The 23,398-nt window shown below is 38.2% G+C and overlaps 1 protein-coding gene across 1 annotated transcript in view; it reads left to right on the forward strand.

Annotated features, from left to right (window-relative positions):
* The window catches only part of DNAH8 (dynein axonemal heavy chain 8), a 397,226-nt gene that overhangs the window by 113,974 nt on the left and 259,854 nt on the right, over positions 1–23,398 (forward strand). The window contains exons 25-30 of the mRNA XM_034991238.1: positions 4,760–4,835; positions 5,801–5,996; positions 15,409–15,605; positions 16,163–16,289; positions 18,451–18,686; positions 20,569–20,673. Coding sequence (XP_034847129.1) covers positions 4,760–4,835; positions 5,801–5,996; positions 15,409–15,605; positions 16,163–16,289; positions 18,451–18,686; positions 20,569–20,673 — 937 coding nt within the window. The remainder of the gene's footprint in view (positions 1–4,759; positions 4,836–5,800; positions 5,997–15,408; positions 15,606–16,162; positions 16,290–18,450; positions 18,687–20,568; positions 20,674–23,398) is intronic.

Below are 23,398 nucleotides of genomic sequence, written 5' to 3' on the forward strand. Positions count from 1 at the left end.
TTTATTTATTTATTTATTTATTTATTTATTTATTTATTTATTTATTTATTTATTTATTTTTTATTCTTATGTTAATCCCCATACATTACATCATTAGTTTTAGATGTAGTGTTCCATGATTCATTGTTTGTGCATAACACCCAGTGCTCCATGCATCAGGATGCCTTTCTAATATTATAGTGAGTAAAAATTATTTCATGTTTCTAATGTGAGGAGATTTGGAAATATATCAATATTGTAATATTATATATAATAAATGTAATAAATATATAATAATACAAAACATAATATTTAATATTTTAAAAAGTTGAAAAATTACTTTCCTCTTTAAGAGATTTATTTATTTATTTAAAGATTTTATTTATTTGAGAGAGAGAGAGCAAGAGGGTGAGAGAGCACAAGCAGGGGGAGGGGCAGAGGGAGACAGAGAAATGAACTCTCTGCTGGGGTGGAACCTGACATGGGGCTCTCCTCCTGGGATCCTGAGATCATTACCTGAACCAAATGTAGATGCTTAACCAATTGAGCCACCCAGGTGCCCTGAGAGAATTATTTAAATTACACTGAATCTATAGAACAACTTGGAGCAAATTAGCATTCTTACAATATTGAGTCTTCCATCCAGAATCATGAATTACCTCTCTATTTAAGTCTTCTTTACTATTTCTCAATGAAGTTTTATAATTCTCTGTGTGAAAGTCTTGCACATTTTTGTTAGATTTATTCATTGGCTCTTCATGGCTGAATTTTAATTTAATCATGCTGTTATAATCTCCCAATGTGATTCCTTCTCTTTTGGTCAGTTCTTGTTTTATGTGTTTTAAGCCTATGCTATTAGGTGCATGCAAAATCATAGTAGTTAAATCTGCTTAGAACACTGTATTTTTAATTTTCATTTTATTCCTTTACATATGTTAATCCTAATTCCCCAAATTCTTTTTAGTCTGTTATTAATTTTACCTTACCGGCTTTTTTGGTATATTGCTTTTGAATGCTTTGTTCAAACCTTACTGTGTAGTTTTTTTGTTATATATATATATTTTAAAGATTTTATTTATTTGAGAGAGAGAGAGACAGAGAGAGAGCATGAGAGGGGGGAGGGTCGGGAGGGTCAGAGGGAGAAGCAGACTCCCTGCCAAGCAGGGAGCCCGATGCGGGACTCGATCCCGGGACTCCAGGATCATGACCTGAGCCGAAGGCAGTCGCTTAACCAACTGAGCCACCCAGGCGCCCTTTTGTTATATTTCTTAAAAGCATCATATACCTGCTTATTTTTATTCAATCTGAATATCTCTGCTTTTTAATAGAGTATAATTTGTTTACATTTATTGTGATTTTTTCATGTAGTTATACTTAATTTATGACATTTCATTTTGTGTCTGCTTCTTAGTATCTGTTTTCTTTGGTTCATTTCGTTACCTCTGTTATCTTTGGGATGGATAATATTTTCCTTCCTATACTTTGGTTATTTAAGTAGTTACCCTTAAATTGAGTCTATGTGTATCTTGCTCCAGTTTAAAAAAAAAAATACTTTCTACGGTTTTTCAGTTTTCTAGTCTTATATCTAACTACAAGGGCCTTGGCGTACTCACTGAACTGTATCTACCTCATTATTACTTCTTGATGTTTTTATTTTACCTTTTTTTGAACATGAATATTGGCATATTTTATTAAAATCTCCAGATTCTTGTGTATTTCTTGTATTCCATTGGTTCCTTAGTCAGGGTACATGAGGGGTAAACTCTCTTATTCTTCATTTTAAGTCTGAAAAATGTCTTTTTTGCTTTCATACTCTCATGACAGTTTGGCTGGATAAAAAATTTTTGTTTGTCTCTCGGCATTTTGAAAGCATTTCATTTTTTTTCTTATATTTTTGCGATAAGAAGTCTGCAGTAAGTCTAACTGAAGATTATTTTTTATCCTTGATGTTCTATAGTTTTCTTTCCCTCTGTGAATTTGTCTTTAGTTAATCCTGCTTTATTCTCAGTGTGTACTTGCTATTCAAGGGCGAGGGCATGACATTCCTTAATCCTGGAAAATCCTCAGCAATTTCCTCTTCAGCTGTTGCTTCTGGGACATTCCTTTCATTCTCTTCTGATGGAACTCCTCGTAGTTGGATGTTGAAAAGATTAACCACATGATTTATTGTTCCAACCAGGACACTCTTTTGAGTGAAATGACACTATCCAGATTTAGCCTGGAACTGACCTGGGCACACTGGACATGCACTTATCTCAAATCTTGGGGCTTTTCGTCTGTCCTCCCTGTCTCCTAACTACTTTGTCATAAGTTTTGTCTTTTTGCCTTTCTGGGCTACATTATGAGCAAGTATTTCTCTTTCTAGTCTAAAGATGATCTCATCTATTGTATCTTAAATATTTCAGTTAATACTTTTTTCCTTATTCTCCAGATACTATATCATTTCTGCTTTTTTAATTTAGCAATTTATTATTTTGGGAGAAGATAGCCTTCATTGATCTCTTTGAATATTCTCAATATACTTATTTTAGAGTTTGTTATATGTCTATACATTGATTTTATCTGGAGTGGGTTTTTGTTTCAATTATTAATTCCTTTTGTCCTCTTTCTTACTGTAAGACTTATTCATGGCTATTGGGATTCTAGTTTAAAAGACCTCTTTGGTATGGTGACTAACATAACATAATAAAATTTAAAAAAAATAAATAAAAGACCTCTTTGAGTGAGACATGTGTGTGCATGTGTGTGTAGGTTTCAAGTGCTGGAAAATGACTGAAAAACTACACCTCCATTTATATGCAAGCAGATGGGGGCAGGGGGAGTCATAAGAAACAAAAGCCTCTGCAGTTCAACATGAAGATTCAACTTTAGGACGCAGGACCCTTGGTTCCCAGATAAACATATTATTGCAAATAATTCTTTGAACCAAAAGCAAGCACATAAAGGGAAAAAACCCTCTAATTCATAGTCTCATTGTGAAATCCAAGATGCAATAATAAGACAAGTGTAAACTGTATTTAAAAGGGCAGAATCCCAGAACAAGAAAGAGTTTTATAAAGCATAAACAAACAGCTGAGGCGACAGAGGCAGTGAACAGTACACTAGATCATTCAGTAAGTTATTTGACAAACTAGAGCTTAAAGAATTCTCCAAAATTTCAGGTGCAAAATACAAAGAGATAGATACTACTTAAAGACAAGGTAAGAAAAAAGATAAAGAAAAGTAACATTTATTGAGTGCTTAATGTATGCCGGGTACTTTTCCAAGCCCTTTCCATGAATTAACACATTTCATGCTCACATTAACTATCTGAGGCAGATCCTGTGATTATTTTTTGCATTTTGCAAATGAAGAAGCCAAGGCAGGGAGAGGTTGAGTAACTTACAGAGGGTCACTCAACTCAGAGACGGTTTCCTGCCTCAATCCAGCACGTAAAACCTACATATGGTCAATTGAACAGCCCTTCTTTAATCTTAAAAAGAGATCTGTTGTATCATCTTCAAAAGATTCTCAGTGTACCTGACAGGATTCAAGGGAAAAATCACCTACACACCTAAACATAAATCACCTAAACATAATTTGTGAATTTCCAGAATAAAAGGGAAAACCCTGTAAGCATCCAAACAACAGAGTGTTACTTAGAAAAATAGATTAACAACAGAACCCTCGTCTGAAAGTGGAAACAAAAGATGCCAACAAAACAATATTCGTAGAGTGTCAGAGAAGGGAATTGTGATTCAAGCTGATAGCATTTCTTGCTATGGAAAGCAATAAAACATTTATTATAATTTTGTCTGGGATGGGGACAGAGGTCAAGGCAGAGGGAGATAACCAAACTAATTTGCAGCTCTGATGTGTGTTCTTCATTACTTGTACTCGTGTGTCTGTAGGTATGTACTTCTGTCTGAGCATGAATATGTTTAAAAAAGTAATTTTTAGGGGTGCCTGGGTGGCTCAGTTGGCTAAGCATTGGACTCTTGATTTTAGCTCAGGTCGTGATCTCAGGGTGGTGAGATCGAGCCCCGTGTCGGGCTCCGTGATGGATGTGGAGCCTGCTTAAGATTCTCTCTCTTCTTCTGCCTCTTCCTTGCCCTTCTCTCTCTAAAACAAAAACAGAAACAACAACAACAAAAAAAACCAGTTTTTGGAGGGCTTTGACCAGAAATCTCCTGTGTAATCTTGCAAAAGATTATATATAAAAAAGTATATGAAGGTAAATGCTTTTTTGTTGGTGATCTTGTCTGATATCTGTTACAGGGCTGGAACAGGATGCGCTTTTATTTTTTTTAAAGGTTTTATTTATTTATTTTGGAGAGAGAGCAAGAGAGAGCACGAGCGGAGTGGGGGAGAGCAGTGGGAGCGGGGAAACAGAGGGAGAGGGACCAGCTGATTCCAGGCTGAGCAGGGAGCCTGATGTGGGGCTCAATTTCAGGACCCTGGGATCATGACCAGAGCTGAAGTCAGACGCTTAACCAACTGAGCCACCCAGGTACTCCCAGGATGTACTTTTAGTAAACATTGTTAAGTGGTTATTAATGAGAGAGAGCCACATTAAAATACTAGAAAATGTACAGGAGACTAATATTTCACTTCTAATAATATTAAAGCATTATGTTTTCTTAGTTCTCTGAAATGTATGGTTTCATTATAAATAACATTCCCCATGTAATTTGGTATTTTGAAAGTGGTCTTTATTTTTAGGATTGAAAATGGTAGCAGAATCAAGCTTTTATGAAATTTTAGGTCAAGTTTTATAAGTTAAATGTGAATCTTATTCCAGCCACCATGGACGAAGGCGATCAGAAGATGTTGTTTCCTTTATAAAAACTGAAGTACATCTTGCAATTCCAAATGTGGTAAGTATAATTAAATATTCAACTTAATACAATGATATTTTGATAATTTTTAAAGAAGCACAGCACTACAATTGAACTTTCATTTAGAATAACCACTTGGTTCTATGTAACTTTTAGCTTCACCAGTACTTAACAAAAATCAGAACATTATTTTTATCTATTGTAAAAAATTACTCTACATAGTTCATGGTGTGTTGAAGGTTGACGTAAGAGGTGAGTTAAGCATCTGTTCAGCCATCAGTCAGCAAGTACTCTAAAAATATTCTTGCTTTTTCTTTCTTCAAGCATTAAATTATCTAAATAGTCCATCTCAGAAGTCCAGATCCCTATCCCCAACACACAACTGTGAGGTAACCAAGAATGGCAAGAAGAGAAAGAAAGAAAGGGCCTATGCCCCGAGCACAGGGACCCTTATGCCCTCTCCTGCCCCTTATTTCTACCACCATCCCAGCTGCCCCTTGGCATTTGAAACTCCAAGTCACACAGGATGACTGAGGTGACTTCTGTGATGGGCCATGGGATAAGGCCAGGCGGGAATAATCAGTGACTCATCTACCACCATCGACACCGACACGGTTTGGCCTCCTGGAGGAGAGCTTCTGTGCTTATTTGGCACACATTTCAAAGAACTGAGGTCAGAACCTTGGCAGTATAGCTTCTTTAGTCATTTTGCTTCCTGGGCTCCAACACAGAGTCCACAATTTCTGGCTGTATCCAGCCACCCTCATAGGAAAAGGAGGGCAAGTACTGTGCTTGATTTGTTTAGCCTGCAGGAAATGATAGAATGGGCAAACCTCAGGGTAGAGAAAATCCGCAGCCTACCCTCCTCTAACAGGCCTCTCCCAGAGCAGCCTTCCACTGGGCCAGCTGAGGCTTTCCTGCCCAGTGGGGGATGGACTGGTGAGAAACAGAGGGATGGATGGTATGTGGTGCCAGTACCGGGAGCCCCATTCTTCTCTCCACAGGTAATGATTCCTAGTTTGGATGACATTCAACAAGCCATCAACCGGATGATCCAGCTCACCCTGGAGGTCAGCAGAGGAGTGGCTCACTGGGGGCAACAGCAGACCCGTCACATCAAGCCTGCCGTCACCAGTCCCAGCCGTACTGCGACTGATGTGACCCCTGTAAACGCAGCAAAACCGGCCAAGAAGGAAGAGAGTAAGAACATTAAAACAAACCCCAGATGAATAGAATCTTATAATTGTAACAACTAGTCGATGGTCTTTATGATTCTTCCTGGGTATGACAGCATATAGATTTTTAAAATTTTAATTCCAGTGTAGTTAACATACGGTATTATATTAGCTTCAGGTGTACAAGATAGTGATTCAACACTTCCATATATTACTCAGTGCTCATCAAGATAAGTGTACTCTTGGTCCTCATCACCTATTTCCCCCAGCCCCCCACCCACCTCCCCTCTGGTCACCATCTGTTTGTTCTGTAGAGTTGAGAGTCTGCTTTTTGGTTTGTCTCTTTTTTTTTTTTCTTTGTTCATTTGTTTTGTTTCTTAAATTCCACACATGAGTGAAATCATATTGTATTTGTCTCTCTCTGACTGGCTTATTTCATTCAGCATTATACTCCCTAGCATTATACTCCAGCCATGTTGTTGCAAATGGCAAGGTTCCATTCTTTTTTATGGCTGATTAAAGTCATTTCTACATGTTTATTTGTTAAATTTTGCATTAAAAATTAAAAAAAAGTGTTTTCCATCCTCCACCATAAATATAACATACAGACATTTCCATCCAGAGTTTGGACATAGGTGAACAAGGGTTTTTATCACTGTTGTACTATCATAATCTTAGATTCAAAGAAAAATTATAACAAGTCTTAGTACTAATTCTACTTTCAGCATTGTATTTGGTCCAATGAACGTAGTTTGTTAGAACATGATGTTTAAAAGTTCTGGGTCATGTGTTCCTTGTACATACAGTATATATGAGCTATTCCCTTAAGAAATTATGAGTGTGATATGGCACTGACCCAAGGTTTCATAGATATTTTTGGACACTTTTGTGTAGAAAGCCAAACTATTGATAAGTAAAAATTGCATATATTTAAGATGTAAATGTGACATTTTGATACATGTATATATTGTGAAATGATTACCACAACCAAAGTGATTAACATGTCCATCACCTCCCACAGTTACCATTTTTTTTGTGTATGCATATGGTAAAAAGATTTGAAATCTATTCTCTTAACAAATTTCAAGTATACAATACATTAGTATTATCTGTAGTCACCATGCTGTACGTTAAATCTCTGGAACTTATTCATCTTATAACTGAAAGTTTGTACCCTTTGATCAGTATCTCCCCTTTCCATCACCCCTCAGCCTCTGGTAACCACTGTGCTACTCCGTGTTACTATGGGTTTGACTTTTTTTTACAATGGAATATTATTCAACCTTAAAAGGATGAAATCCTGCCACTGGTGACAACAAGGATGAACCTGAAGGGTGTTATGCTAAATGAAATAAGCCAGACACAGACAAATATCACGTAATCTCATTTATACATGGAATCTAAAACAAAAGTCAAACACTTTTTCTAAAACTATGTCATCTCCATTGGTAACCAGGAAAATGCAAATTAAAAACAATAAGATACCATGTAAGTTACATGAACAGGTGGCCCAGGCTCCATATACCCTTTCTATTGTTGCACCAACCCTGCTCTCTCTGATTATATCTATGGTCTCATGGGGTATTCCCTACAACCAGCAATAGAGGATGAAAAATCTCAGGCCCAGTCTTTGTTGAATTGGTTTGATATATTGGTGTGAGCTGAAAATGGACCACTGCACTATAGACTATAAGGCCTTTAAGAACAGCAAGAAGGGGAATTTCCCCCAGTGGGCGGAGCTTCAAGCAGTATATTCTTTTGAAGGAGAGGGGAATGATCTGAAGCAAAGATATACATGGACTCTTGGACAGTGATGAGTGGCTGGACTGGTTGTTCAGGACTTAGAAGGAGCAACATTGGAAAATCAGAGGCAAGGAGGTCTGGGGGAAAAGCATATGAATGGGTCTATGTATACACATAAAATAGCTGGCAAAAGAAATATTAGTTCTATCTTTTTTTTTTTTCAGAAGTGTTAAATAATTTGTCCAAAGTCACAAACCTAGTGATAGGACTAAAATCCAGTTGTCTGACTTTTAGTCCAGTATTTGCCATTATTCTTTATTTCCTCCCTAGTTCATTCCATATGTCTTTCTATTATTATAGCAGGCTAATCTAAAAACCATTAGGTGCAAGAATCTTTGGACTTATCAACAACCTTGCAAGTAAGAATTCTATTTTCTTTCAAATTATCAACTAAGTATAATAAAGACATTTGCAGACATGCAATGTCTTAAAAAATTTACCCTCAATGCACCCTTTCCCACAAAGTTATTAAAGGTTGTACTCTTCCAAAATGAGAAAATAAAGCAAGGAGACAAGCAAAAAGGAGACATCTGATATTGGAAACAGGAATGAAATATAGCAGAGAGGTGAAGGGAATTCCCAGATGAATGATAAAAGATGATTACACCATGATAATTGTATTCTAAGCAGAGAGGGCAACCAGTTGACTCAAGAGATATAGTTTTGGCTGCCTTCACCAAGATGCCTGATGACATTGTACTGTCTTTTAACTTGAAGACTGAATGCCTGGGGAAGTCTGGTCCATATTCTTGGCTGTGCTTGCTTCTTTTCACACATGCTGCTGAAGTTGCCAGTCTGCTCTCATTGACCTAGTTCAGCTGAGGAAACTCATTTCTTTCTTTGGAATTGTTCTGCTTTGACCTGCTACTGGAAACTAGAGGGAAGGAACTGTGATTTAAAGGGAAAAAAAATTAGGGGTGCCTGGGTGGCTCAGTCGGTTAATCATCCAGCTCTTGACTTCAGCTCAGGTCATGATCTCGGGATCCTGGGATTCAGCCCTGCAAAGGGCTCCATGCTCAGGATCCTGCTTGAGGATTTTCTCCTTCTCCCTCTGCCCCTCACCTCTCTCCATCTCAAATAAATAAATAAATCTTTAAAAAATTAAAAAAAAAATAACAAAAAAGATTAGCCACTGCCCTGGCCCCTTATTCCTGCTGGACTCCATTACATAGCTTATAACACAGCCCTGCCAGATGCTCTGCTTATGATGAGACCTGTATTTTCCAGATCATAAATGATAGGACTTACCTATGATTCCCCATGGCTTCCCCACAAAGGGCTTTTGTAAATTTGGAGGAAAGCTGAAGCCAGACTAGAAGCACTCGGTTTAGCTTCTTTTTTTTCTGAGAACCTTCTTCTAACATGGGCAATTAATGTTCTTTCCTTTACAACTATGTTTGTGCTTAATGCTCAGTTAAAAAAAATAAACAATATATTGTTTATAGATAAGCATGTTGGTTTATCTTCAAAGAAAATTCAGGATCCTGGTTACCTGTTGGAGTAAGGGAGGAGTATATGATTGAAGAAGGCCTACTGAGGACTACTGACTGATCTATTAGCACCATTCTCTCCTTAACCTGGGTGCTGAGTACATTGAAATTATTTTCCTTCTTATTTAGTATGTTTTATATATATCATATTCTTCTTTAACTACTGTTTTATATATGCTGCTCTCTCTGTATATATTTTAGTCACCCATACACATCCTTTTAGGAATATGAAGGATTTTCTGCTAATGGTATCTGTGGAAAAATTTAGAAGCATTTATTTCCCATTAAAATGAAGAATAAAACAAGGAAGCCTGCTATCATCACTTCTATTCAATATTTTATTGGATAAATCCAATAATAAAAAATGAGATAATTGGAAAGGAAGACTAAGATTGTCCTTACTTGAAAGATCATGCATAGGAAATCCAATGAATCTAGAAACAACTATTAGAACTAATATTTATGTATAAAAGACCAACATACAAAAGTATTTCTATAATGGCCAATAATTCAATTAGAGTGTAATAGAATTATATGTCAATTATATCTCAATAAGGTTAGGAAAAATGTAATAGAAAAAATGGGTTTTTCAATAGCCACAAAACCATAAGGTACTTAATAAATAAATGTAAAAAATATTTGCATAGCATTTTTAGAGAAAATAATTATTATTGAATGGTATAATGGAAGATAGGAATAAATCCACAACATGAAGAACTCAATTTTTTAATTAATTTATAAACTCGATACAATTCCAATGAAATCACAACAGAATTTTTTATACAATTTGTTAAATTAATTTTAATTTTTTATGTAAAATTATATGGAAGTGCAAAGAGCCAAAAATAGCTCAAAATATTGGTGAAGGAAAACAAGGTAGGAGGTTCTGTCCTGCCACATAGTAAGGAGGGTTATTAAGCCAGACTAATTAAGAGAATCTCTTAATGGTCCAAGAATAGATAGATCAATGGAACAGGACAGAGGATGCAGAAACAATCTATATGAAAATTAGATATATGACACAGGTAGACTTACTAATCAAGGGGGAAAGAATATGCTATTTATTTATTTTACAGATTTTTAAAAAAATTTATTCGTTTGAGAGAGAGAGACAGAGAGAGCACAAGCAGGGGGGAGAGGCAGAGGGAGAGGGAGAGGCAGACTCCTTGCTGAGCAGGGAGCACCACTCGGGGCTTGATCCCAGGATGCTGGGATCATGACCTCAGCCATAGGCAAACACTTAACTGACTGAACCACCCAGGCGCACCCAAAATGTACTACTTAATAAATGATACTAGTGACTTTTATCCATATGGAAAAACTTAAATTAGGTTTTATTGATTTTTTTAAAAGATTTTTTTATTATTTGAGAGAGAATGAGAGAATGAGAGAGAGAATGAGCAGGGAGAACGGCAGAGGTAAAGGGAGAAGCAGACTCCCCGCTGAGCAGGGAGCCCAGCTCGGGGCTCTGAGATCATGACTCTGAGAGTCATGGGCTCTGAGAGCATTAGCCAAAGGCAGATGCTCAACCGACTGAGCCACCTAGGCTCCCCTTAAATTCAATTTTAAAAGCATAGTAAATTCATATGCATTATTCTATATTTTATAGCACTGTTAAATAAATATATCCTATAACACTGTTTGAATAAAACATAACAAAATATATTTATGACATTAGGGTAAGGAAAAATTCTCAAGACATACAAAGCTCAAACCATAGAAGAAAATATGTTAAAGTTTGACTTCTTTATATTTAAAAACATTCTTTAAAGGGTCCTTAAATTTAAACGACCCTTAACAAAATGTCAGCAAACTGAATCCAGAAACATATAAAAAGGATCATCTATTATGACCGAAAGAGGTTTATCACAGAAATACAAGGTTGGTTTAACACACTAAAATACACCTATCTGTAGAATAAAGGACAAAATTACATGATCACCTCAGTAGACACAGAAAGAATTTGGCAAAATCCAACTCTCTTTCATGATAAACATATTAACAATCTGGGGATAGAATTGAACTTCTTCAACCTGATAAAGGGCAGCTATGAAAAACCTACAGCCAACATCCTACTTAATGGTGAAAGAATAGATTATTTCCTCCTAAGATCAGGAACTAGTTAAGAATGCCAGCTTTCACCACATCTATACAACATTATACGAGAGATTCGATTCAGTGGATTTAACAAGAAATTAAAGCTATATAGACTGGAAAGGAAGGGGCGAAACTGGCTTTATTAACAGGTAACATTATCATGTATGCAAAAACATCCTCAGGAATACATACACATGCAAAACTATTAGAATTAATAAATGAGTTCAAATATGAGGATATAAAGTCAATATACAAAGCTCGATTATGTTTCTTTTTTTTTTTTTTAAAGATTTTTGTTTATTTGAGAGAGAATGAGATAGAGAGCATGAGAGGGGGGAGGGTCAGAGGGAGAAGCAGACTCCCTGCTGAGCAGGGAGCCTGATGCAGGACTCGATCCAGGGACTCCAGGATCATGACCTAAGCCAAAGGCAGTCGCTTAACCAACTGAGCCACCCAGGTGCCCCTCGATTATGTTTCTAAATACTAGGAATGAACAATCGGAAATGAAATTAAAAAAACAATTTCATTCACAATAATATCATAAAGAATAAATTTAACAGAAGACCTGTAAGCCCTGTACACTGGAAGTTCAAAACATTGCTGAAAGATACACCATGTTCATGGGTTGGAAGACTCAGTACTGCTAAGATGGCAATTCTCCCAAATTAATCTGTAGATTTAGTGGAATCACTATCAAAATCCCAGAAAGTAGTTTTGCAGAAATTGAGTTGATCCTAAAATTTGAATAAGGAATAGGAAAATTCAAAGAAACTATAATAGCCCATACAATTTTGAAAAAGGATAGTAAAGCTGGAGTACTTGCATGAGTTAATTTTTCAAAACATACTATAAAGTTACAGTAATCAAAACAGTGCAGTGTTGGCCTAAGAATGAATGTTTAGATCAGTGGAACAGAATAGGCAATCCAAATATAAACTTTAGAATCAATTAACTTTCTGAAAGGATACCAAGTCACAAAAATGGGATAATGGATTCAACACATGGTGCTGGAACAATTAGACATACATATGCAAAAAAAAAAAAAAAATGAAGTTGGTCTTTTACCTCACACCATTCAAAGAAATTAACTCAAAGTCAATTATAGAAGAACTAAAACTATAAAAATTTTAGAAGAGAACATGTAAGAAGTTAGCAATTTGGGGTTAGACAAAATTTTCTCAGGTATGGCAGCAAAAACATGACCCATAACAAAGAAAATTGACAAATTGGACTTCAACCAAATTAAAAATTTTGCTCTTCAAAAGACATCATTTAAAATATTAAAAAGGGAAGCCACACATTTGGAGAAAATATTTGCAACTCATACATCTGATATAAAGTACTTGTATTCAGAGTATATAAAGAACTTAAACTGAGTAATAAGAAGACCATCACCCTCCCTAAATGGGCAAAAGATGGATTTCAACAAAGAAGATATATAAAAGGCTAAAATACACATGAAAAGGGAGGGAAAACTGAATGGGAAGAAATCAGAGAGGGAGACAAACCATGAGAGATTCTGGACTCTGGGAAATAAACTGAGGTTTACAGAAGGGAGGGGGTGGGGGGATGGGATAACTGGGTGATGGGTATAAAGGAGGGCACATATTGTGATAGGCACTGGGTGTTATGCGCAACTAATGAATCGTTGAACACTACATCAAAAACTAATGATGTTCTATATGTTCGCTAACTGAACATAATAATAATAAAAATAAAAACACACATGAAAAGATGCTCAACATCCATCATTAGTTATTAGGGAAATACAGGTTAAAACCATGATGAGGGGCACCTGGGTGGCTCAGTCATTAAGCGTCTGCCTTCGGCTCAGGTCATGATCCCAGCATCCTGGGATCAAGCCCCGCATCGGGCTCCCTGCTCGGAGGAAAGCCTGCTTCTCCCTCTCCCACTCCCCCTGCTTGTGTTCCCTCTCTCGCTGTGTCTCTCTGTGTCAAATAAATAAATAAAATCTTTTTTTTTAAAAAAAAACCATGATGATATACCACGGCATACCTATTGGAATGGATAAAATTAAAAAAAAATCTACAATACTAATTGTTGACAAAGAACCTGGAACTCTGATGCACTGCTGCAGGGAATATATAGAAAGGTACAGCCGGGGCGCCTGGGTGGCTCAGTTGGTTAAGCAACTGCCTTCAGCTCAGGTCATGATCCTGGAGTCCCAAGATCAAGTCCCGCATCGGGCTCCCTGCTCGGCAGGGAGTCTGCTTCTCCCTCTGACCCTCCTCCCTCTCATGCTCTCTGTCTCTCATTCTCTCTCTCTCAAATAAATAATAAAAATAAAATCTTTAAAAAAAAAAAAAAAGAAAGGTACAGCCACTTTGGAACCAGTTTGGCACTTTCTTAAAAAGCTGAACATAACTTTACCATTTGGCTCAGGAATTCCACTCCTAGGAATTTACCCAAGGGAAATGAAATCACATGTGCATGTAAAGATGTGAATGTTCACCGCTGCATTATTTGTAATAGCTTCCAATTGCTAGCAAACCAGATGTCCAAAAGCTGGCCAATGGACTAACAAAATGAGGTATAGCTACACAGTGGAATGCTTCTGTGGAATAAAAGGGATAGAACTCCCAGGACATGCAACATTAGTGACTTAGTTAATTAAGCCAATACCTTATAGTTTTGTTTGCTTTAATTTTGTTTAAAATTAAGACAAAAGAGCAAATGAGTGACCTGGTCTTAGAGGAGACTGTGGCAAATTCAACAGGGATGCCCTTTTAAGAGATGCTTCTCAGCTTCGGCTAATTGTTGCCACGCAGAAACACGGGTCCTGTATTACCAGGTCAAATCTTTTTATTTTTGAGAGAGAGAGAGAGGAGGGACAGAGAGAGAATCCCAGCATGGAGCCTGAGGTAGGGCTTGACTTGGGGATCGATCTCAAAACCCTGAGATCATGGGACGCCTGTGTGGCTCAGTTGGTTAAGCGTCTGCCCTCGGCTCAGGTCATGATCCTAGGGTCCGGTGATCAAGTCCAGCATCGGGCTCCCTGCTCAGCGGGGAGCCTGCTTCTCCCTCTGCCTGCCGCTCCCCCTGCTTGTGTACTCTCTCTCTCTGACAAATAAATAAAATCTTTAAAAACAAAATAACAAAACCCTGAGATCATGACCTGAGCTGAAATCAAGAGTTGGACACTTAACCTATTGAGCCACCAAGGTACCCTAGATTAAACCTTTTTATTTTTTAAAAAGATTTTATTTATTTGAGAGAGAGATAGAGCACAAGCAGGGGGAGCACCAGGCTCCTCACTGAGCAGGGAGCCCGATGCAGGACTCAATCCTAGGACCCTGGGATCATGACCTGAGCCAAAGGCAGACGCTTAACTGACTGAGCCACCCAGGTGCCCCTGATTAAACCCTTTTAAAAGAGAAGTTAGAAATCTGGAATTTTGCATGCATGATCATGCTTTTCAATTGTTCACAACTGTTTTGGAAAAGCAAGGCATTGTTTGGGCAAAATGTATCTGTATAGTCTGTTTGATGGGGAATACTGGAGAATTTTGATCAAGGCAGTGACACGATCAGATTTTGGCCAGAGATGTTTATAGTGGTGGTTAATAGTGATTGCATGTCGATATACCAGATGTTGAGCTGAAGACAAACATATGTTGTCTCATTTAATCCTCACATGTATTTCCATGAAGATTAAAAAACTGGCCTAAAGTTATTTAGGTAATAAATATGGTGCCTCTCTTTTAACCACCATGCAGTTCTGTAGAGCAACAATGTCAGCTCTTTTGACCTTTCCTTGGAGGACTTATTTGGGGTGGGGAGGGTTTCATCAGTGTCTTTCAGTTCTCTTCTCTGAAAACAGTTTTTCCACTTTAAAGAAATCTAGACCTCAGAATCTGACACAGTGGTTTAATAAGAGTCAGTGACGTATAAGAGAATAGCTCTTAATTACTTGGAGGGAGAGTCCTTTAAAAACTACAGCTTGAAAAAAAAATCTATAAATATTAACATTGATAATATTTAAAGTTGAATATAGAAGTTATCTACGTATAAAAATATCTGTTTTCAGGATCTTTTGAAGAAATTATTCCTGCAAGGAAGCTGAAAAATTTTTATCCGGGGGTAGCAGAGCACAAGGATATTTCCAAGTTGGTTCTCCTCCTTTCTTCCTCTGTGAATTCTCTACGAAAGGTAGCTCACGAGGCCTTGCAGGACTTTCAAAAGTACAAGACACTCTGGACCGAGGACCAAGACGTGAAAGTGAAGGTGTATTTCTGCTACTTGTGATGCAGTTTGGGTTTGAGTTGTTTATATCTAACTTGCGTGAGAGGACCAGGGAAGTATCAGTGATCGTGACAGGAACTCATGAGCAGAGGTCAGGAACCTGTAAATGTCCAGCACCTGACATACTCGATTTTCTGCAATTCTCACGTTGACACTCTGAAGTAACTGAAAGGAATGAGGCTCAGGAAGATTTCGTTTAACTTGTGTAAACAATTGAGTACCAATTGCGTTCCAGACACATTCAGAGGCTGGGTATTCAAGAGTGTGTCACGCTTACATAGATACAGCTGTCTTTTTGGTTAGAGACTCAATGACACATGAATAACATTAGTATAGTTGTTGTTGTTGTTATTCATGGTAGACTGTGACATTCCCTCACATAGCCTCATCTTCCGTACTACTGGCTAATCCCTTTCTTTACTGAGCCAGTCCCCTGACATACAAGTGGAAAAGTATATAAGCAAAAAAAAAAAAAAAAAAAGGCAATGTGAGATTTATACTGTCAAAAAGCTAAAGTAAACACTGTTTCCTTACTACAGGAGTTTTTGGCTAACAACCCCTCTCTGACTGAAATCAGATCAGAAATTCTACACTTTGCTACTTTTGAACAGGAGATCGATGAGTTGAAGCCTATTATTGTTGTGGGAGCACTTGAATTGCATACAGGTATTTTTAAAATGTTATGTAAGTATCTGTATTTTCACATGAAATGCTGCTTTGTTTAGAAAGCAGTTGTGAAACTACTTTGGTATAATATTATAGATATCAAATATTTCTGGGCCATGAATATTGTTCATATATATGTTGTATATATGTATATATACATTGTGTGTTATATCATATATTATTATATATTCTTTGCATATAATATTATGCCAGGTGGCTTAATATACTGAATACGATGCAATTCCTCAATTGGCAGTCAAGCAACTAAGCTACAGGTGAAACTCTTTTTCAGGTTACTGTGAGGAAGGAGCTGTATACATGAGATAGGAATCAAACAAATTGAGCTTTCCTGAGAAGTTAATCCACTTGGGATTAGTGTATCAGAGGATGATGAGACAGCTGCTTAATATCTGAGATTAAACTCCCAAACTGATTTTACTGATTACAAGAGTAAGGGAGAGTGATGCTGGTCAGGCCCAGTGTTCCGAGCAGAGCACACTCATATAAGGTGTCTGGACAGCATGGGGTTTAAGGACTGTGGGTGTAAATAGGTTAATATCATCTGTAGAAAGATGTTTACTCAGGTGAGATTGTTGTTGATTGGTTGGCACTCAGAGGCAGGCTTATTGATACGTTCTTTTCGACTGGTTGACATTCAGAAGGGAGGAGCTGATGCGGATCGGGTGGCAAAAGTATGTGACCTGAGGTCAGTTGGTCTATGGCTTGGGTTTGAAACTGGGTTATGGTGGCTACTTGTTGCCATGGTTATAGCGGTGCAGTCTTGTCAGAAGTTTGTGAGAAGATTTTATTCTCAGAAGATATTTGAATGACCTATTTTACATCAACTATCCACCTTAGGTAGATTTTCAGATCTATCCTTAAAGAGTAAGTCTAACTATGGCTCCCAAATTTGATTGTCAAGGTTACCTGACCTCTTTAATCCCATCCCTTCTGCTGGTGATAATGACAGAGTTCGCCTCATGAACTGCTTTATATGGAACACTTAGCATACTACTTGGCAAACAGTTGATGTTCAATAAATATGAAATACTGTTATTATTTTTTTAAAGATTTATTTGTTTATTTGGGAGAGAGAGAGAGTATGGGGGGCGGGGGAGAGGGGCAGAGGGAGAAGGAGAATCTCAAGCAGACTCCGCTGAGCATGGAGCCAGACACGGGGTTTGATCCCAGCACCCTGAGATCATGACCTGAGCTGAAATCAAGTTGGCAGCTCAACTGACTGAGCCACGCAGGCGCCACTTAAATGCTGTTATTATATCTATCAAGAAGGGATTTAAATTGGGGAAGAATCACAAATACTTGAAGGGAATATTTAGTTAGAAATCAGAAACTAGGGGTGCCTGGGTGGCTCAGTCGTTAAGTGTCTGCCTTCAGCTCAGGTCATGATCCCAGGGTCCTGGGATCGAGTCCCACATCAGACTCCCTGCTCAGCGGGAAGCCTGCTTCTCCCTCTCCCACTCCTCCTGCTTGTGTTCCCTCTCTAGCTGTCTCTCTCTCTCTGTCAAATAAATAAATAAAATCTTAAAAAAAAAAAAAAAGAAATCAGAAACAATACTTCAGGGACAATAATTCCAAGAGCTGTAGACTTTTGGAAAATTAGTTTACCTATTATTATTACTATTATTTAAATTTCCTATTTGTTTTCTCATAGTGGTTAGCACTGTGATTCCTCATACAAAAATCAACTCTAGCACAGAGTGAAAGTTGGCTGGGGGCTCAGTTTTAGAGAGAGAGAAAACTAAGAAATGGAATAGGCAGCAAGAGTTCTAAAGAAGGGGGAAGGTGGGCTGAATGCTTGGGGACTGAGGAAAAAGAGAAGACAGGCCCACAAGATGCAGACCTCATGAGAGGATCTCTCAGCCTCAACCAACAAGCTGGCTGTATGTTTCCGCAGCTCCCTAGTCTAACTGTTGGAAGTTGGCAAGGAGCAGTCATGTTTCAGACATGGCAGGGCTGGCGGGTTGAGGGATACTAAGAGAAGAAAAGAGGAATGTATAAGGATTGTTAAGATGGAGTTGACTAGTTGGAGCTGGGATCATCAAATAGGACAGTGAAGTTAGAGATGCTCAGATTAGACATGAAGTAAATAGTTTCAGAATGTCAATTGTATTCCATTCTGATCTTTCTTCCTCTCCCCCAGAGCCAATGAAACTGGCCTTATCAATTGAGGCTAAGGCATGGAAGATGTTACTCTGTCGCTACTTGAATGAAGAATACAAAAAGAAAATGTCAGACATGATAGCATTTATCAATGAATACTTGAAAAAGTTGTCTAGACCTATTCGTGATTTAGATGATGTCAGATTTGCAATGGAAGCCTTATCATCTATCCGTGATAATGAAATTCAAATGGACATGACTTTGGGACCAATTGAAGTAAGAAATGATCACATTTTTTCTTTCTTGAAAAATTTCTTTTTTTTAAATAGAGACACACTAAAAAATTGATTCTGTTAACATACTTTCTTCATCTATTTTATGGCACAGTCTGCCAGTTTCTCCTTTCTGATTTGATGTCCTTGGAGGGGTTTTGACAATTACCAACAGTGAACAGTATACAAAGGAATATTAATATATTAATAATGCTGAACTGGTCTAGACAGTGTTCAGTTTTTTTATGCTAGCACCAACATTTTACAGAAATGAATGCTTGTGCTCTTTCATGTCAATCCCAACATGCTAGGCAAGTTCCCCAAATATCTTTGGCTTTCCTTAGAAACCACTATAGGTCTCACTCATGAACAATGGCATACCAAGGGAAGCATGGTGGGAGGAGTCCACTTAGGCTCAATAGTAGTCTGTTGGAACTAACATCAACCAGAGATGTTTCTAGGGTGGAGTGCTATATTAGTTTCCTACTGTGGCTATAATGAATTACCATAAACGTAATGGCTTAAAACAACATAAATGTATTATTTTACAGTTCTACAGATCATAAATCTGAAAATGGATTTTATGGGGCTAAAATCAAGATGTCAGAAGGGCTGTATTCTTTCTAGAGGCTCTAGGAGAGAGTCTGTTCCTTGCCTTTTCTAGCTTCTAGAAGCCACCAGCATTCCTTGGCTCACAGCCCCTTCCAGCAACGTCATCACTCCTGCCCCTGCTTCAGTCTTTACATCTTCTCTGGCTTTACTCTCCTGCCTCTCTCTTTCCCTTATATGGACATTTGTGATCACTTTGGGCCCAACCAGTTTGTCCAGGATAATCTCCCCATTTCAAGTTTTTTTTTTTCAAACATAATCACATCTGCAAAGTCCCTTTTGCCATGTAAAGTAACATATTCACAGGCTCTGGAGATTAGGATGTGGACAACACTGGAGAGAGCCATTATTTTGTCTACCATAAATTAATTATGACTAATATTTAAATCAGACTCTTATTTTATTACCTTTTTTTTTTTTTTTAAGAGAGAGGGTGCACTTGTGTGAGCAGTGGGGGAGGGGCAGAGGGAGAGGAAGAGAGAGAATCTTAAGCAGGCTCCATGCCCAGTATGGAGCCCGATATGGGGCTCAATCTCATGACCCTGTAATCATGACCTGAGCTGAAATTAGGAGTTGGGCATTTAACTCACTGAGTCACCCAGGCACCCCAGAAACTTTATTCTTCAGCATGAATTATTTTAGTAAATCCAATTGCCAATCCATCCCTTTGACCATTCAAGTTTTCTTTTCTTCAGGGTATCTCCCACATCATTGTTTCATTCTGTTCTTTATATAGCCAATGCATATTTTAATAGAGTAATGAGAAGATATTTTGCATGGTGTTGCACAAGATCAAAGAGGAGAGAGGAGATCAAAGAGGAGAAAATGATCCTAGGGATATTTTCTAGGATAGTATTTCTTTCTTTCTTTCTTTTTTTGATGTAGGCTGCATGCCCAGCGTGGAGCCCAATGTGGGGCTTGAACTCATGACTATGAGATCAAGACCTGAGCTGAGACCAAGGGTCAGATGCTCAACCAACTGAGCCACCCACACGCCTCGACTAAGATAGTATTTCAGTGTGATCTACCTACATCTCCATCAGAATCACCTAGGTGCTTATTAAGTGCAGATTTCAGGACCTAAGCTCTAGAGTCAATATCTGGTATCAGGGAGAATTTAGAGGTGTTTACATACATGTCTAATTTTGGGAACCACTCTTCTAAAACACACTCTCTTCTAAGAATGGGAAAAATAGGAATGTGTTTCTACAGGGCATCTAAATCATTTGGCATTTGCTTTCTTTGTGATATTTCTGAACTCTACTCCCACTTTCCAGGAAGCCTATGCTATTTTAAACAGATTTGAAGTTGAAGTGACCAAAGAAGAATCAGAAGCAGTTGATACCTTGAGATATTCTTTCAACAAATTGCAGAGCAAAGCTGTAAGTACAAACTTAACTCTTATTTTTTTATAAGTCACCATCTCTAGAAAAAATTTTTATACATTTTAAAGCTTAAATATATATTAATAGCTTTATTGAGATATAATTTACATACCATAAAATTTACCATTTCAAAGTATACAGTTCAGGGATTTTTAGTATATTCATAGAGTTGCACAGCCACCATCATTATCTAATTTTAGAACACTTTCATTTTCCCAAGAAACCCCATATCCATTAGCAGCCACTCCATCTTCTCCCTCTTTCTGTAGTTCCTGGCAACCACGAATCTACTTTTCTGTCTCTATGAATTTGTCTTTTCTGGACATGTAATATAGATGGACTCATACAATATTTAGCCTTTTGTGACTGACTTCTTTCATTTAGCATAATGTTTTAACATTTATCCATGTTGTCCTCTGTACCACTACTTCATTCTCCTAATGGCTAATGATGTTGAGCATCTTTTCATGTACTTATTGGCCATTCATCCATCTTGTTTGGAGAAATGTGAATTTAAATCCTTTGCTTTTTAAAAAATGGGTTGTCTTTTTATTTTTGAGTTGTAAGAGTTCTTTATATATTTTGGGTATTTGGATATTCCATATGAAAGGATTTGTAAATATTTTCTCTCATTCTGTGGATTGTCTTTTCAATTTTTTTTTCAAATTTTTATTTGAATTCCATTTAATGGTACAATATTAGTTTCAGGTGTATAATATAGTGATCCAACACCTCCATACAACACCTGGTGCTCATCACAACAAGTGTACTCCTTAATCTCCATCACCTGTTTAACCCATCCCCCCACCCACCTCCCCTCTGGTAGCCATCAGTTTGTTCTCTATCATTAAAAGTCTGTTTCTTGGCTTGCCTCTCTCTCATTTTTCCCTTTGTTCATTTGTTTTGTTTCTTAAATTCCACATCTGAGTGAAATCATATGATATTTGTCTTGCTCTGACTGACTTATTTTGCTTAGCATAATATATCCATGTTGTTGCAAATGGCAAGATTTCATTCTTTTTTATGGTTGAGTAATATTCTATTGTATATATATAACACATCAAAATAAAAAGCTTCTGCACAACAAAGGAAACAACCGGGGGGCGGAGCAAGATGGTGGAGGAGTAGGAGACCTGGATTTCGTCTCCTCTCAGGAATTCAGCTGGATAGGGATCAAACCATTCTGAACACCTACAAACTCAACAGGAGATCGAAGAAAAGAATAGCAACAACTCTCTGAACAGAAAAGCGACCATTTTCTGGAAGGTAGGACATGCGGAGAAATGAATCCAAGGCGATATTCAGGAGGATAGACGGCAGCGGGGGGGGCCTCCGTCGGCCGCTTCTGGCAAGTAATAGAGCCATGGAGCACAAAATCAGAACTCTTAGAAGTCTGCTCCACTGAGAGATGTCACTCCGGTGGCTAAGTGGGGGGTGGAACCCTCGCAGGACACTGTGGTCTCAGGACCCTCAGGGTCACAGAAAGACCGGGGGTGCCTGAGTGTGGCAGAGCTCCCAGGTAACGGAGCAGGGAAGCCAGCTGCAGAGGCGGAGCCCAGGCATGGGCTCTCAGCTTGGGGTTGCCATAAACCATGATCTGCGGCACAGTCGGGCCCCTGCTCCTCCAGCAGGGACCCAACAAGCGGCAGATTGAGGGAGACTCCCCTTCCTCCCCCAGGAGGAGCAGCGCGGGAGCGCACCGCAGGGATCTGCTGGGTTTGGAAACTCCACCTGGGGTCGGGTGCAAGAGATAGAAACGCACGGTCACAGGCCGGGTGAGCACGGAGTGTGGCCGGAGACAGGGGAGACAGGAGTGACTGACTGCTTTTCTCTGGGGGCTCACTGAGGAGTGGGGCCTGAGTTCTCAGCTCCTCCAAGGCGGAGATTGGGAGGCAGCCATTTTCACTCTCTGCCTCCAAAGCTGTACGGAAAGCTCGCAGGGAACAAAAGCTCCGGAGAGCAAACCCAAGCAGATTACTTAGCCCGGACCGGGCAAGGGCAGGGCAATTCCGCCTCTGGCAAAGACATTTGTAAACCATGGCAACAGGTACTTCCCCCAGAAGATCAGCGAGAACAGCCAGCCAAGATCAAGTTTACCGATCAATGAGAATGGCAGTACTCCAGTGCTAGGGGAATAATGCACATAAAATCCATGGCTTTTTTATCATGATTCTTTAGTCCTTCAAAGTTAATTTTTTTTTAATTGTCTTTTTTCTTTTTTTTTTTGAATTTTTCTTTTTCCCTTTTTCAACCAACATCTTATCAATACCTTTTTTAAAAAACATTTTTATTTTTCATTTTTAGAGTCATATTCTATCCCTTCATAGTAGTTACCCGTATTTTTGGCTTATATATATAAGTTGTTCTCTCTTTAAAATTTTGAGATAGTTTCCTCTAACAGATCAAAATATACTCTAAATCTCTAGTGTATGGTTTTTTTCTACTCCCCTGCCTGATCACATTCTCTCCCTTTTTTTCCTTTTTTTTTTTTTTAAATCCTCTCCTTTCTTTTTTCTTTTTTTTTGTTTTTTTTAAAGATTTTATTTTTATTTATTCATGAGAGAGAGAGAGACAGAGGCAGAGGGAGAAGCAGGCTCCCCATGGAGCAGGGAGCCCGATGTGGGACTCGATCCCAGGACCCTGGGATCATGACCTGAACCGAAGGCAGACGCTTAACCGACTGAGCCACCCAGGTGTCCCGACTCTTCTTTCTTTTTTCAAA

Source organism: Mirounga leonina, unplaced genomic scaffold, assembly GCF_011800145.1.
Source record: "Mirounga leonina isolate KUSES-001 unplaced genomic scaffold, KU_Mleo_1.0 Mir_53, whole genome shotgun sequence".
NCBI classification, from domain to species: Eukaryota; Metazoa; Chordata; class Mammalia; order Carnivora; family Phocidae; genus Mirounga; species Mirounga leonina.